Consider the following 16051-nt stretch of genomic DNA (forward strand, 5'->3'; position numbering starts at 1 on the left):
AGAGAGGGGGAAAGAAAAGAGAAGAAAGAGGAGGAAGAGAGAGGAAGAGAAAGGAAGGAAGGAAAAGAAAAGAAAGAGACCGTTGCTTTGTATAATGCATATGAAATAGACATGAATCTGGTACTGATCCGATATTACATTTACTAGTTTTAAAATGTGAATGTCATTCAGTATTTTGGAAAAATCAACTGTTAATTTTTGGAACAAACAATAACCATTCATCTATTTTCCTTAGCAAGCTTTTACTTAATCTTTCTTTTAAGGACCCATAAGAACAAAACATTAATTTTTAATTTTCTTGATTTTATGTAAAATAAAATGTCATTTTTAGACATGGGGGTGGGTAGTGGTGGGTGGAATCAACTTTTCTGTTGTTATTCTACTGCCATGAAAACCAATCTGGGTAGTTAAAAACCATTACAATATGGGTAACATTCACAAGATGGGTGCAAATAGATATTGTGTACATGTGTTTAACTTGAAGAACAGATAAACTGCTCTTAATATGAATCTATACTGTGATATTCCCAGTGTAAATGCATTTTATGTATCAAAACAAAGAAAAAAACTAAAACTAAAGATTAAAAAGTCTAGGGAATACAACAAAATGTCATTTTATCTGCCCATTTTGACTACAATATGTAAATATTATTTTGCTATATAAGAGCAAAGAATTTGGTAAACATGATAATATAATTGTAAATACATTTCTTACAGCATTTTAAAGGAAAATCATGTTAAACAATAATGTATATCTAAAACAGCATCTGTCTATCTATCTAATTTATCTAAGTTTTTCTTTCTCCCTTTTCAGAACTTTGCTAACCAATTTTTAATGAAAATATTCCATATTTCAATTTCTTATTAATTGTGACTGCTTTTATCAATGATTTATATACAAAAGCAATGTTTTCTATACTACAGACAATGCTATTAGTATTAAAGTGTGACTGGGTACTGGAACACTTATAAAAACAGTTATTTAAGTTTATATAATCACAGGATGATACCCAATCTCTATCACTGAGGCAAAAGCTGATCAAGGGCAATGTACCCATTGGGCTTGGAATTTAAAATTAACATGAATGAATAATCACAGAAGACTGTTACTTTTTCCTAGAATTTATATGGTTTGTTTTCTCTCCATAACCCTTCTACCCATCATGATTAAAAATCTGAAGTATTATGCAAGTTTTATTGTTCTGTCCTCAAAGAATCTTTCATTTGTTTCACTTTCACATTATTGTGTTTTGGTTTTGTTTGTTTGTTTGAAGTACTGATGGCATGTTCTGTTTGGGGCTCATGGAAAGGACTGTGTTTATATCTCTTTACACATTCATATGCATGGACAGAAATATAGAATATGTAATGAAACTATATTTACATACATGTATACATATGCTTGTAGGCATATGACCATGGGAAAAGATAAGAACCACTTACTGAAATGGAAACTTAAAATCATTTTGATAATGAAATTATATATAGTGTCACAACTTCCTAATTCCCTTGTGACTGATAATTGCTAACTGGATGATAGCTGTGAAAATTATATAATCTTTCTTGAGACTCAAAAATAATTCCACAGTGTACAAATGTTGTGGCTATCAATACATTACTTTTTTTTAGAACTCTGTATCATGTTCCTTGAATCAAAGGAACCCCAAGCACGTGTCAATAATAAGATTACTTTAGAACATGACTTCAGTAACATGCATAGAGATGAAATGAATAGCCCCAATCCTAGTGTGCATGTCACCATTCTGTGTTTATGTTGAGCACGGTGCAAAATGATTAATTCTTTTAAATTTAGAGAACATATTTAAAACATATGGATCTCCTCAGGAAAGTAGTTTCAAAATTAGTTATTTGAAATGTTTCCCTGGTTATATTTTCTTACATCCCACTTAAATCATTTTGATCTTTTTTGCAGAGTATACAGTTATTATTCTTAATTTTAAATATTTCAACTACAATTGCTCTCAAAATGTATTCACTTACTAAGCTGCTGAGTCGCTGAGCTGGTACTCAGATGACCTTTCAAAGCAGGCCTGAATTCCCGGGTCTCTCCACAGTCGTTTTATTACCTCAGCCAGTTCAGGCGTCATTGCCCCATCTTCTAGGGTATTTGCCATTGCATAAAGTTGTCCTTGGTCTTCCTATAGCAATGTTTTTATAAAAAGAATAAAACTGTGTGATTATTTGAAATCACATAGTCTTTTTTTTTTTTTAATAGAGCATTGCAATTGGATGATTTTATATTATTTCTTTAGGTAATAATTCCACTGAACATCTATTCAATATATCTTAAGGTTAATAAAAATAAAGTTCCTTATAATCACTAACTGATACCCAAAAGAGTTCTCCATTGCAAAAATGAATATATTTAAATATTGTAATAAAAAACAGAATGTTTTGGTATATGTCACTAACTTTTGAATATGATGTGAAAAGAAATAACTTCTTTTACTTTGGTGTGAGTCCATTCAATTCTCAGATGGTAAAAATGATCATGAAAGGGTAATGGATCTGATCTAAATTGGTACATAGTCTTCCCTTGATCATGGCCATATTTTTTGTTTCTAGGAAACAAAAATGCCAAGTAAGAATTAGAGCAAAAAACGGAAAATAAAACTCAATATTCTAAAATTGTACTTAAAGATTGATATACAATATTATTTGTCATCATGTACCTCTTTGCAATCATATAAATAGTGGTAAACATTTTGATCCACTCAAAGTTTTGAATATCCATGAACTGTTGTTAATTGCATACCTTTGGGGCAAATTAATAGGTCAGAGACCAGAAGATGGAAAAAAAAAAAAAAAAAAAAAAAGAGAAGGGAAAAGGAAAATAAAAAAGAAAGCAAGCATTGTGTTAGTCCTGATGGAATATTTGGAGCTGACAAGAACAGAAATAAATAAAAGTACAATGAGTAAATAATATAGTCCACAGTTTATCTAAACTAATTGTCAAATCTGTTTTGTGACCAAAACATTTTTAAGAATAAGAATTTGAATTTCAGAATAATTATTGACCATTATAAACCAGGCAAATGAAGTCTGGGCTCACATTCTGGTTGTCAGACTCCAAAGCTTGTGCTCTTTGCTGCACATATGATTATACTTCCAAGACAGTTAGCACACAAAATTTCTCACACAATCCTCATAGCAGTCTCATAGACGTTATATTTTTTCCCGTTTTACAAATGAAGAATCTAAAAGTAGGTGATTAATTTGACAAACCAATAAAGACAATAAGCATCAGAAGAAGAGTCAAACCCAAATATATTTTGTGCAATGTCAGGACTATGTCCAATAAAAACCTGCTGGTTTTCTGAAACAATTTAATTTATTACTATTTCAAATCAATGCCAAGTTTATTTCACTGTTTTATTAAAAATATGCTCTTTGCATTAGAAGCTAAAGGTATGTTTCTCAGTGTTAAAGAGGGGCTCTCTTAAGATTACAAACCTTATTTCTGTCTTTCTTCACAGTGAGATTTTATTGCCAAACCAACCTATCAAATGACCATTAAGCCAAAAATTTAAGTGGCCCAAATTAAAGGCTTGGCCTCATTCTCTTGCATCAGCACAGGGTAAGTTTTAAATTCTTCTTTCTGATTAGTTGGATGTGACAGAGAACTGCAAAACCAGTGAAATTTGACCCAGTCACTTTTGCTGGCATCATCTTATTTGCCTCTTTCCACCATTAAACTGCCATTTAGGAGAAATGATGCAATAAAACAGTTGCTCAAACAGTTTTGTCTCTACAGAGAAAAAACTACATGCCTTGTTAGCATACCTTTACAAACCAAGCTAATAAACTCTTCCTTTCTCTTTAAAATTTTCCATTTTTAATTTAAATATACTTTGTATGGATATCACGAACATAGTATCACCTTGAACATTTAAATATCACAAAGTCTTTTTTGATCACCACGTCATTCCCAGTACCTCCCCTGAGAGCAAGTGATCCTATCAGTTTGTCTTTTGTCTTTTGAGATTTTTATTTTTCATTTTATTGCATTCATAACTGAAGTTGCTGGTGGTGATTTTCAAACCAGGCTGCACATTATAAGCCTGTGGGGCACTTCTTAAAAATACTGATACCAGGACCTCAACACAAACAAAATAATTCAGAGTCTCTGGGTGTCAGTTTCTGCAAAGTTATTTTAAAGAATCTCTCAAGTGACTCAAATGTGAGGCGTGAGTTGGGAATCTCTGGAAATATACAGGTGTGTTTTTTTAAACGATAGGTAATATCTTATCGAACATACTGTATTTCTATTCTTGAAGCTCTTCTTCAGTTATTAAAGGGCTGATGTGATAATCTAAAGAATCAGCATTCATGTTTTTAAGGTATTGTGTCCACCAAACAAATTTGGATTTTTAAAATATGTAACAAGCCTGGCCGGGCGTGGCTCAGCAGTTGAGCATCAACCTAGGATCCAGGCTATCGGGGTTCGATTCCCGATCAGGGCACATGCCCGGGTTGTGGGCTGCAGCTGATCAATGACTCTCTCATCATTGATGTTTCTCTCTCTCTCCCTCTCCTTTCCTCTCTCTGAAATCAATAAAGATATATTTAAAAAAAAATAATAAAATAAAATATGTAACAAAATTAACAGGTATGGTAACTTGTCTTCTATATAACAGACAAATTGATTGAAAACTGAACTCCTACTGCTTATCTTACTCCCATATTTTAAAAACTCCAGTACCTTCTCATAAAACTCAAAACAAAATCCAAATCTCTTATTTTTCTCACAAAGCTCTACATTTTTGACCCATGTCTTTCTTTTCACCCTTCTCTCTGTCTCTCTTTCTCTGCCTCCCTCTACTTCCCTTTCCTTCTCTTCTTTCCCCATCTCCTCAAGAACCACAGGACCCCTTACTCTTCCTTGAACTCATCAAGATCTCATTTCAGAGCCCCTTCATGTCTTCCCTGTTGCTCACTTCCTGCTTCATTCAGGTCTCTTCCCAAATACTACTCCATCAAGGATGCCATCTCTTTCTCCCATTCTTTCCTTTCTCTCTAGCCCTTTACCATCCTTGATTTTTTTCACAGTACTTATTAATACTTATGTAGTGCATATGTCTTTATTTTGCATCTTTTATATTAGACTTTAAGCACTTAAAGACAGAGATTTTATTATTTTGTTCATTTCTACATCTTTAAGACTAAGAACAGAACCTAATACATAGTACTTGTCTCTGAAATATTGTTGAATGAATGAATCGATTAAAAAATACACTAATTATCTCAGACCTATATGTTGTAGAGGAACTTTAAGGGAGCTCCAGTAATTTCCCACATTTTTTTCCTATAGCTCTAAGGGGGGATGAGTGGCATCCTGAAGAAATTATATTTCCTTATAATTTATTTGGAAAAGAATGGAAATTATGGCAGTTCTAGAATGCGCATTTAAGGTTGCATGGTTCTGGGATTGTTGTTTAGAAAGCAAAATATATATTTTTTCTACAGTTTACCCAGAACTTCCTCATCAATACTAGGGACCTCAGGTGGTCCTAGAACTTCATGAAACTCATTCTGAACCTTATACTCATTTCCAAAGATTGCAAAAAATATCTATTAAAGGAAGGATGGATATCATTACTTAGTAATTTGGGGAAATGCAAGTTTAAAAATGTCAGGTTTGTTGCTTTAGATTTTTAGAGGCTTTGAACACTAATATTGTTTGCAAATTTCCAAGAAGTTGTAATAGTGTGTATGTATCCCAGACTTATTTGATCACAGAACTTGTGGAATAGAACATCTTCAGGAATCAATGTTTTTTGGCTCAGATTGTAGGGTTCACTTTGTAGGATGCCATGCCAAATATGGTCACACAAAAAAACAACCAGATTGTGTGGTCAAAGTGTTATAACTTTTAGCATTCTTTTATGTTGGTCTAGTGGATGTTTTAGAGGTTCTAAAGTAGAATATAATAATATTCAGAAAGGGTAAATAGAAACTTACTAAATGCCTTTATTATGCCCCCTCTTGTTTCCCAGCTTTACTCTCTTTACAAACTCTATATTCCTGAACTTAGTCTATTAAATATTAAACCAAAGCAAGTAAAACCAAGCTCTTTTTCAATTACAGGTCTCATCCCTCTCCCACTTGTCAGCTGTAGCTCCAGAAGTTGTCTTTAAACTGTTTCCATATCCTCTTCTCATTTCTCAAAACACTTCAAGGCATTCTGTATCCAAAACTCTCCAGGCACCTCTCATTATATTCCCAGCGATCTGTACATTATCAAAACCAATAGACTCTTTTACGTTTACAGCATGTCATTCTTGAACTTTCAATGTATATAACCTGTCCTTGGGCAACCTGTTTTGAATTCTGCGATTCCACGCACTCCTGGTTTTCCTCTTATTATCCCACCCTCTCTTCCAAGGCTTCCTGTTCTTCTCAAAGCACCAGAAAATGTTGGAGTTTTTCAGTACTTTTGCCTATGTTTTTATTCTCCTTAGTGCCCTTCTCATTCTAAGCACTTTCCCTCTGCCATCCCACCCACTTCCTCAGTGTAAATCATAGGCCACAGTGTAATGGTATGCCAATAACACCAAGATTTAGATTTCTACCCAAATATCTCTTTTGAACTTCAAATGCACATTTTTAACTGCTTAGAGATCTCACAGAACTTACACAAACTCCACATTTCCGAAACAAAACTAATTAGTTCTCCCCAACCCCTACTAGTGATAGTATTCCCTTTCTCAGTGATTCTTTCAAAGACTGAGGAAGAACTAGCTCGACATCCAACTGTGCCACACTTCTGAGATAGCTGGCACTTGGTAATTGTTCAATATCATCTTTCTTCTTTTGAGGGCAAAAACTATTTCCATCTTGTTTACTGCCCATTTCTCAGTATATCCCTAGTGTCCAGACAGATGTCTGTCATGTAAGCAATAGTTTAATGAAAAATATTCTTTTCAAATAATGTTATATGTGCAGGCTTCAATAACAAATTTTAATTTGCCTACATTCAACGTGATTACTGAAAAGGAATAAAACTTACTATTTTCTGGGAGCTTACATTCTGCAATACTTTGTGTTTAAATGGGTTTCTTATATTTCTTCTTCATTCTGCAATAATTGTAATTCAGTGAGAAAAGCGCTAACATTTTGTGGATAAAGAAACTGAAATTATAGACATTAAGTAACTTGTCTAAATTTATAGACTGGTGACCGAAAAGCTCATGTAAATTTTCTGTTTAGACTCTTTCCCTCTTTCAATGGCAATTTGTGTGCTAATGTACAATGGTTATGTAAGAATATATAACCTGGCATAAATAAACAAGTCAAAAGTTAAGTAGAAACCCTTAGGAAATCAGGTCTCTGAATGCTACACATTGGTAAAATGTTTAACAATTGATCTGTTGAATACATAGTTTAAGTCAGATATAGAAAATATATTAATCTTAAAATCAAATACTAAAGATTGTGATTGAAACTGCTATTGTTTATGTTAGTTTAAATAAAAATATGAGCTATGCAGTGCCTGACAATGGTGATGTTTGATATTTGAAAACAGTGGTACTCCTAGAAAGTTGTACCAATTGCTTGTGCTGCTTAAATTAATGTTTTTTCCATTCAATGGACTGTTTCAATAAATTACATTTCTTGTTATTTTTTAGTGAGTATAATGGCAGCAATGTAGAGTCTCTTATCTTCATTTCACCTGAATGCCAGATCATTAAGGCTCTTAACCAACAGATTTTAGGTCTTTAGTGATTACTAGGATCACGTATTTGCAAACACTGGGCTGGCTATAAGAAGCACACCATCTATTTAAATAAGCACCAATAGGCAAGGTTGTGGTTTTGAACTTCAGTGATGCAAATATATGGAATATTACACATTTAAATTAAAACATTAAATTATTCTCAAATGGAATCAGAAAGAACACCTGTTTCAGGAATTATTACTGCTTAGAAGAAAGAAATAATTACAAGTATTTTTACAAAATACCTTGCATTGGAGGGAGTACTCTAATAGAAGCCAGAAGTGGGTTTTGCTCTAAACTCTAGCCGTTTAAGGGAAGCCAAATGGCTAAACCTTTGTGACTCTTATGTTTTCACATCTTTTAGAAAAGGGGTTATGCCTGGCTGTCTTTTAAGGGGAAGTTCAAAATCCTGGATTCATGGGAAAATGAAACTACCCTTGAATAAAACCATGATTACTGAGTCACAGAGTGACAAAAAATGAAAGGATGTTGCAGCTCAGCTCCTGCAAGTTTCCCTTTTACATGAGAGATAAAAATTATAACCTCGAGAAGAAGGTGACTTACTGGAGCCAAGCTGTGGCATAAAAGCTAAAAATGAAGGTGCTCCTACCAGAACTCCTGACTGCCTTTCAAACTATTTGCCCTAAGGAAATTTCCATGCTCTTTGTCAGGAAGTGGCAGAACTAAATGGAATTTACCATTTCTTTTCAAATTAGCAGCATGAGGCTCCTCAAAAGCACTAAAAAACAGAACTACTATATGATCCAGCAATTGCACTTCTGGGTAGCTATCCAGAAGAAAAGAAAAACACTAATTTGAAAAGATATGTGCTCCCTTATGTTAATTGCAGCATTATCCACAATAAGCCACAACATGGAAGCAATGTAAGTGTCCATAGATAGAAGAATGAATGAACAGTTGTTTTTTATACACACATATGAATATAAACACACACACACACACACACACACACACATACAATGGAATATTACTCAGGTATAGTAAAGAATGGAATCTTACCCTTTGCAACAATATGGATGAACTTAGAGGGTATTATGCTAAGTAAAACAAGTCAAGAAAGACAAATAGGTTATGATTTCACTTACATGTGGGGAGGAGTAAAAAAGGTGAAGGACAGTAAGAGGTACAAACTTCCAGTTATAAAATAAATAAATCTTGGGGATATAATGTACAACATAGAGAATATGACCCATAGTACCAAATTAACTTTGTACAGTGACAGGTGGTTACTAGATAAATTGCGATGATCAGTTCATAAGGTATATACATGTTGAATAACTATGTTGTACACCCGAACCTCATATAATGTTGTTTATCAACTATGCTTAAAAAAAATAAGAAAAAAATTAGCAGCATGAGATATTTTAATTTTCATCCTAATGGCTTCCAATGGTCATTTACATAATCTAAACTACTGGTAAAATGGGGGAGAGAAAAGTAAAAATGTCACTTTTTTTTCTGTGCTTACTATACTATTCTTCTGTATTTTTATTTTTATAAAACAAGGTATCTAAGAATTACTTTGGGAACAGTTCAATTGACATCCGATCCGGATGCAACCAGCTGCTCCTGGAGGGGAACAGGAAATGGGTGAGTTCTTCCTATGAATTGTACACAATTACTCCTTTTGTGGGTGTGTCTAGCTATTGCTCTTTGGATAATACTATATGTTTATTTGTCAACTAAAGTGGTTTTATATGCTTGCACGTAAACAGTTATAAAGCAAATGTGTTTTAAATGTATTTTAACATAAGATAATTCTATTACAAATATAAAATAGAAGAAAAATGAGACTACTTAGGTGCTATCTTATTAACAAAACTATGACTACTTGAGTATATTTATTATAGAAATATTTTATTTAATCACATAATTTTGAATTCTTTAAAAAATAACATTATAAAATAATCATTTCCATGCCACATAGTCTTTGTAATCATCACTGAACAATAATAATTGCAGTGTTTTTATTAAAAATAAAGTCTCCATGAAATGTCTCACAATTAACTAAGAAAATAAATGTAGAGATATTGCAGTTTGATTTTATGGAATAAACTCTTTTGTATTTAACAAACAAGCAATATTTTTTTAAATACAGTATATTATTTTTATTTTTATTATTTTTTATTATTTAAAAAATATTTTTATTGATTTCAGACAGAGGAAGGAAGAAGGAAAAAGAGAGAGATAGAAACATCAGTGATGAGAGAGTCATTGATCTGCTGCCTCCTGCAACACCCCCCCCCCACTAGGGATTGAGCCTGCTACCCAGGCATGTACCCTGACTGGGAATTGAACCTGGATCTCCTGGATCCTAGGTCAATTCTCAACCGCTGAGCCACACAGGCTGGGCTAGTACATTAGCTGTTTTAGGAACAGCTAATGTTGAATAAGGTTATAGCACACAGTCAAAAAGAAAAGTTTCATTTAAAGTAAAATAAGAAATCTTACACTAAACAGAATTAATGTTTCCAAAATTCATATTTCATATTATTAAATATTTGGTATAGATTAGTACTACAAATGTACTAAGTTTTACTGTTTTACTGCCCAAACTCCATTGTAGGACCTAACACTGTGATTATTAGCATACTTACTGCACTTCCAGGATTTTCATAATCAATCCCAAGGGTAGTCATGGCTTTCACAATAGTTAGGATAGACTGCAATGTATTACTGTAAATTACTGCTTTGAACTCCATGCATTCTTGCTCACTGTAACCATTCTTATGGATAATCCTGTAATTTAAACATGAAAAGCTTTTGTGAGTTCAACAATTAATTTATTTTGTAATATTAGAACACATTAATAATAATTTGCTTGAATAAAAAATTACTGTATATATATTTTTTAAAGGAAGAACTTTGTCCATACGTATATGCTAAATCTGAACAATTTTATGGGTTTTGGATTTTTATTATCATTTGGGTTTAATACAATATTTATTTTCTGAGCTCTTCACGCTAAATATAAAGAGAACTTAGGATTTGCTCTAGATAAAGCACTATTAAAAATAGGTAAATCGTGAGCGTTTTACTTAGAAAGCTTTTTTTCTTTTCAAGAGAGAGATTTCCAGATTCCCAGGGCAAACTTGTATAAGTAGTTCTAAAACATTGTGTAGGTTTTACAATGTGATATCTAGAGGAAGAGAAGTAATTTAGTATGAAATTCACGTCTTTTCCTCTCACTTAAGACACCCTAGAAAACACAAGTGCCCACTTTCTATTTATAGCAGTAACAAAGGCATCTTTTTAAAATGTAGGTAATTCCTGGCTGTTAAATTGCTGTAGCTTTCCATGTGTGTGTGCCACTGAGTGATCACAGCTGAAATGCCCAGACATTTAATTTTGCTGAACTCTTCTTTTCCTTCCACTCATTCAATTAGAATTCAAAAGTTTAACTAATAGAATTAGAATAGATTTGAATAGATTTACCTGTTAAAAGTTAAAATATTTGTATATGCTAATTACTTTATTGCATCTTTATTGCTTAATGAGTTATCATTTCTTTTAGGTTTTTTTTCTTATTGTTTTGGAAATGCTTTGTGCTCATTAGGCATTATTTTGGATATCATGTTACTAAAGATTTGTGTTGTATCCATTCACATAAAGATTCTAGCAGAGGGGGAAAAAGAACACAATATCTCTCAAGATATTAAAACCTTCAAATACAAGGATTCTGCAGTCAAAAGAGTAGAGGCAATGCTTATCTATTCTTTATTTTTAATATTTTATTGCCAATAATTGCTGTATTTGTACTATAAATATGGTCATGTTTATCTTGCTGTATTAAATGATTAACTTAAAGTAAATTAAGTAGTCAATTAAAGGCTATAGAAAAATGCAGTAAAATGTTTTTATGGATATGTCAGGAATAAGTTTATTAAAGAAATTCCACTTCTTAGTCAAAAATCAAAACTGGAAAGTTATTTTAATTATTAAATCAAGATGCCAGATACAAATTGACTTCGGGGCATTTATATTTTCTTCCTGGCACAAGCTCTGATCCCTTTCCTTTTGCCATTGGAAAAGGAAGTATCTATCACAAAGCAAAATGACAAAAACTTTAAAAAATCCAGCTATAGTGGGACTTTAAGCAGCTTATTTCTCTAGGAGCTTCATAAATGCATTTCTGTGAAATAGAGCTCTCTTCCTGCAGGTTGATTCCTGTTCAAATTAATAAGCTTTTATTGGGCATTTTTCTCTAACATACTACATTATGCACTGAAAAGGGTGAATAAATTAAACAAGTCCCTCTTCCCCCAAAACATATAGAACTCTACTTTCCAATCCAGTAGCCACTAGACACATTAATTCAAATGAAAAGATATTAAACATTTAATTCCTCAATCACACTAGCCCCAATTAAGTGCTTAATAGTTACATGTGGCTAGGAGTTACCTTGGTGAAGAGAACAGGTATATAACATCCCTATTACCTCAGAAAGTTCTATTAGAGAATACAGGCTTATAGGAAGGTAGACCATATCTGATTTTTGTATGTGATAATGCATAGCAACAACGTCTGCAAGGTACAATGAACAAGAAATGAAAAAGTGATACATTTTATTGGGAATGGGTGTGAGGGATCAGTGTAGATTGCCTGGGAGCAGTGATGATCAGCTGAATTTCAAGAATAAGTAGTTATTTCAGGATAATCAAGAAGAAGAGAACAACTTAGGCAGAAGAATCATTATGACCAAATATAATGCTCACAGTACTCAAGCTTTCAATATGTTCTAGGCACTGTTTTAAGTGCTTTATTTGTCTTCTCATTTTTTTATTTATTTCTTTTTTGCAATAAGCCCTTTAAAGTAGATAAAATCATCACCTACATTTTCCAGGTAAGAAATGTAGTCAGACACATTAAGCAACTACCCTTAACTTAGTTCATGGTACAGCTGGGCAACAAATGCAATCTGATTTTAGAGCCCATGATCCTAGCCACAAAGCTATACTGCCTTCCATAGTGTACTAGTCCATACAACTATATAAATTCAGTATTTCTTTTTTTTAATATATATTTTTATTGGTTTCAGAGAGAGAGGAAGGGAGAGGGAGAGGGAGATAGAAACATCAATGATGAGAGAGTCATTGACCGGCTGCCTGCGGCATGCCCCCTGATGGGTACAGAGCCCAAAACCCAGGCATGTGCCCTGACAGGGAATCGGACCATGACCTCTTGGTGCCTAGGTCGATGCTCAACTGCTGAGCCACACCAGGCAGGCTAAATTCAGTATTTCTGAAGCAGACAGTAGGAAGGAGATTATGGGACATTAGGATAAACAGTAAGAGCTCAGTTCTGAAGTGTCTTATGTACCAGTACAAGGAGCTCGATCTTGGTGGGGAAAGTGTTCAGTTCAAGAGATACAATCATTTCTGGAGAGATTGGTTTGTGGCAGTGTGAGTGGTGCCATGGGAAGAAGAAGATGGGGGTGGAAATTACTTTGCAAGATACTGTATTAATTCAGGTCAGAAATGCTGAGGTTTTGAACTAAGACAGTGACCATAAAGATAAGGGAATTGTTTAGAGACATAACTTGTGTAGATGCAGCCTACTTGGTGAATGGCTGAGGGCATCAGCGTAACTACACTTAAATTTATTGCTTTCGAGGTTGGTGTTGCTAGAATTGATTTAGTGAAACAGAGGTCACATGGGGAAATAAACTTAATGTTTATTCTGATTTGGACCTATACATAGAATATAGAGATAGATGTATCTGTTTCCCTAGTTTAGACAAAGTGTCTGAGTTTGAAATAAATATTATGGACTGCTTGAAGATGACAGTAAAATATCATTGGACTCTAGCAGTTTTATTTTGATGAAGCTATAGAGTAAGCAAAGAATAGGACCTTGTACATGAGTGACACCAGCATTTAAGATATAGTCAAAGAATCAGGGAGTGAAGCAGACAGTTAGGAGGTGATCTGGGAAAGAGAGTTATCTGAGAATCCAAGCAAAAGTATTAGGAGGCAAAAGCCCAATAAACTCAAATGGAATTAAAATAAGGACTTATGAACACTTCATAAAAAGTGGCAATTAGGAGATTATAATTGATGTTTGTAAGGGCAATTATTGTGACACGCCAGAGGCAGAGTAATGGAAATGGTTGAGAGTAGAGTGAGCAGGTGTTGACCATTCCTAAAAGACTCTGAGAAAAGGAAGGAGAGAGTGGGCAGAATCAGGAGACTATTTTTTTTTTTTTTTTTTTTAGTAATACAAGTAATACTTGCTGATTTTAGAAAATGTAAAAAGCCCAGCAATATTGAAAATGAAGGTGCAATGTAACTTTAAATCCCACTATTGAGAGAGAGTAAATTAATTTGAACATTGGTATATGTTCTTCCATTTTAGAAACATTATCTATTTTGTAATAGTTGAGATAAAGTTGTTTATGCAAGTTGGTTTTTCAGGTAACAGTATTTTCTTTTATTAAATTTTTGTAATATACATATAACTTATAATGGAGGTAAAATATTGCAACTTAAAGGTGAATGATCCCTTAATTTCATAATCTGTATGATTATGTTTTATTTTAACTTAGGGTATTTTATTCTATCTTGTATTTCAATATTTTAAATAAGATGGATATGTCTCTTTTGCATACATTTTCATATTTATATTATTTTATATTCATACCATTTCAAATTCAAATTATTTTATTATTAAAAATTCTCAAAAATGTATTTAAAAGATTAATAATTATTTTTCCAGCTTACTGTGCATAATTGCCAAAATTATTTCTATAAATTTGCTATAACAATTTTATAAGTAGTAATGAGAAATATTCATTTCTCAAAACACATTTATTAGGTAATATTACTTTGAAATTATTGTTTGCTAATCTACTAAGATGAGAAACAGCTCATTACGGTTCTAATTTTTTTATATTAGTGAGAAACTATATATATTTAATAGATATTTGAATTTTGTCTTTTGTGAACTGTCTGTTCATAGTCTCTTCACATTTATATATATTGGGCAGCTTATTGGTTTCCTTAACAATCTATAGGTTTGTTTTTTTAGTATGTCTATTGATTTCAGAGAGAGGAAGGGAGAGGGAGAGAGAGAGAGAAACATCAATGATGAGAGTCACTGATCGGCTGCCTCCTGCACTCCCCCCACTGGGGATCCAGCCCACAACCTGGGCATGTGCCCTGACTGGGAATTAAACCACCATCTCCTGGATTCTAGGTCGATGTTCAACCACTGAGCCATGCCAGCCAGACAACAATCTATAGATCTTTACATATTATGATATTCAATTATTTATATATCATATTTATTTTAAATTTTTCTATTTTTAAAATTTTATTTATGGTTTAATATATTTAAATTTTTAAATTTTTATATAGCCAAATAATTGGTCATTTTTTTTCTTACTGCATTTAACCTTACAGAGAATGGAGGGGTAAGAAAGATAAATGGGATTCAAGCATGATTATAAGCTGCAAGAAAAGAAGAGGTGAACACAGTAGTAATGTTATAAGGAAACACAAGATGACTTGGGTACAAGGATGGAGCTGAGAACTCAAAAGCAATATGACCAGTAATCCGGGTAAAGGATTTCTGTTCTTCAACAATAGGAGAAAAGTTCAAAAATCTAGTTACAGATATAGGCAACAGAATTGAAAAGTAGGGTTTAAATATTGATTGATATGGAACTCACATGACATTACCTAGAAAGAAGAAAAAAAATGGTTTAGATTATAGACAATTTCATCATTAACTGGAATCATTCTCTCATATGATATGTGTGGAAGAGTGTGATCCTTGAACATTTAGTTAAAAATAAGCTAAAAAATGATTATCATCTACTTCTATAGCAACAATTGTCCTTCAAAATTCTCCAGCAATGACAGAGCCATTAGATTTCACATATTTATTTCCACTTATCTACTGCCATTTTATTTATTTAGGCATTGCATTCTGGAATCATAGCAATTTTGTATTCATTATATCCTTATTAAGAAATGCAGGTCTACTTAATTCATTATAAAGAGAAAAAGGTAGAGAAAATAAATGCAAAATAATTTTAAACCCATGATGGTCAGAACTTTAAATATTCATTTTATTACCAGGTAGACAAAATACTAGTTAGGTTAAAAATATTGTTTCCTCCTAAGTTCAAATGGATCACTGATTGACATATTTCAGAATGTTTATGGCTTATGATCATAATATTAAAGCTCTATTTATACTTAGATTAATATATCTATAATATAACTGTTTTTAGTACCCATCTTGTGAGGGCCAAAATTTAAAAGAAAAGTGGAAAGTATAATATTACTG

At 32.8% G+C, this 16051-nt stretch overlaps 1 protein-coding gene across 1 annotated transcript in view; it reads right to left on the reverse strand.

The window, feature by feature from the left end:
* Window positions 1–16051, reverse strand: part of GNAT3 (G protein subunit alpha transducin 3) — a 46884-nt gene that overhangs the window by 15831 nt on the left and 15002 nt on the right. Inside the window, exons 3-4 of the mRNA XM_016217574.2 lie at window positions 10357–10498; window positions 2002–2159 (exon numbers count right to left, since the gene is read on the reverse strand). Of these exons, the coding sequence (XP_016073060.1) occupies window positions 2002–2159; window positions 10357–10498 (300 nt within the window). The remainder of the gene's footprint in view (window positions 1–2001; window positions 2160–10356; window positions 10499–16051) is intronic.

This window comes from Miniopterus natalensis, chromosome 10, assembly GCF_054644295.1.
Source record: "Miniopterus natalensis isolate mMinNat1 chromosome 10, mMinNat1.hap1, whole genome shotgun sequence".
NCBI classification, from domain to species: domain Eukaryota; kingdom Metazoa; phylum Chordata; class Mammalia; order Chiroptera; family Miniopteridae; genus Miniopterus; species Miniopterus natalensis.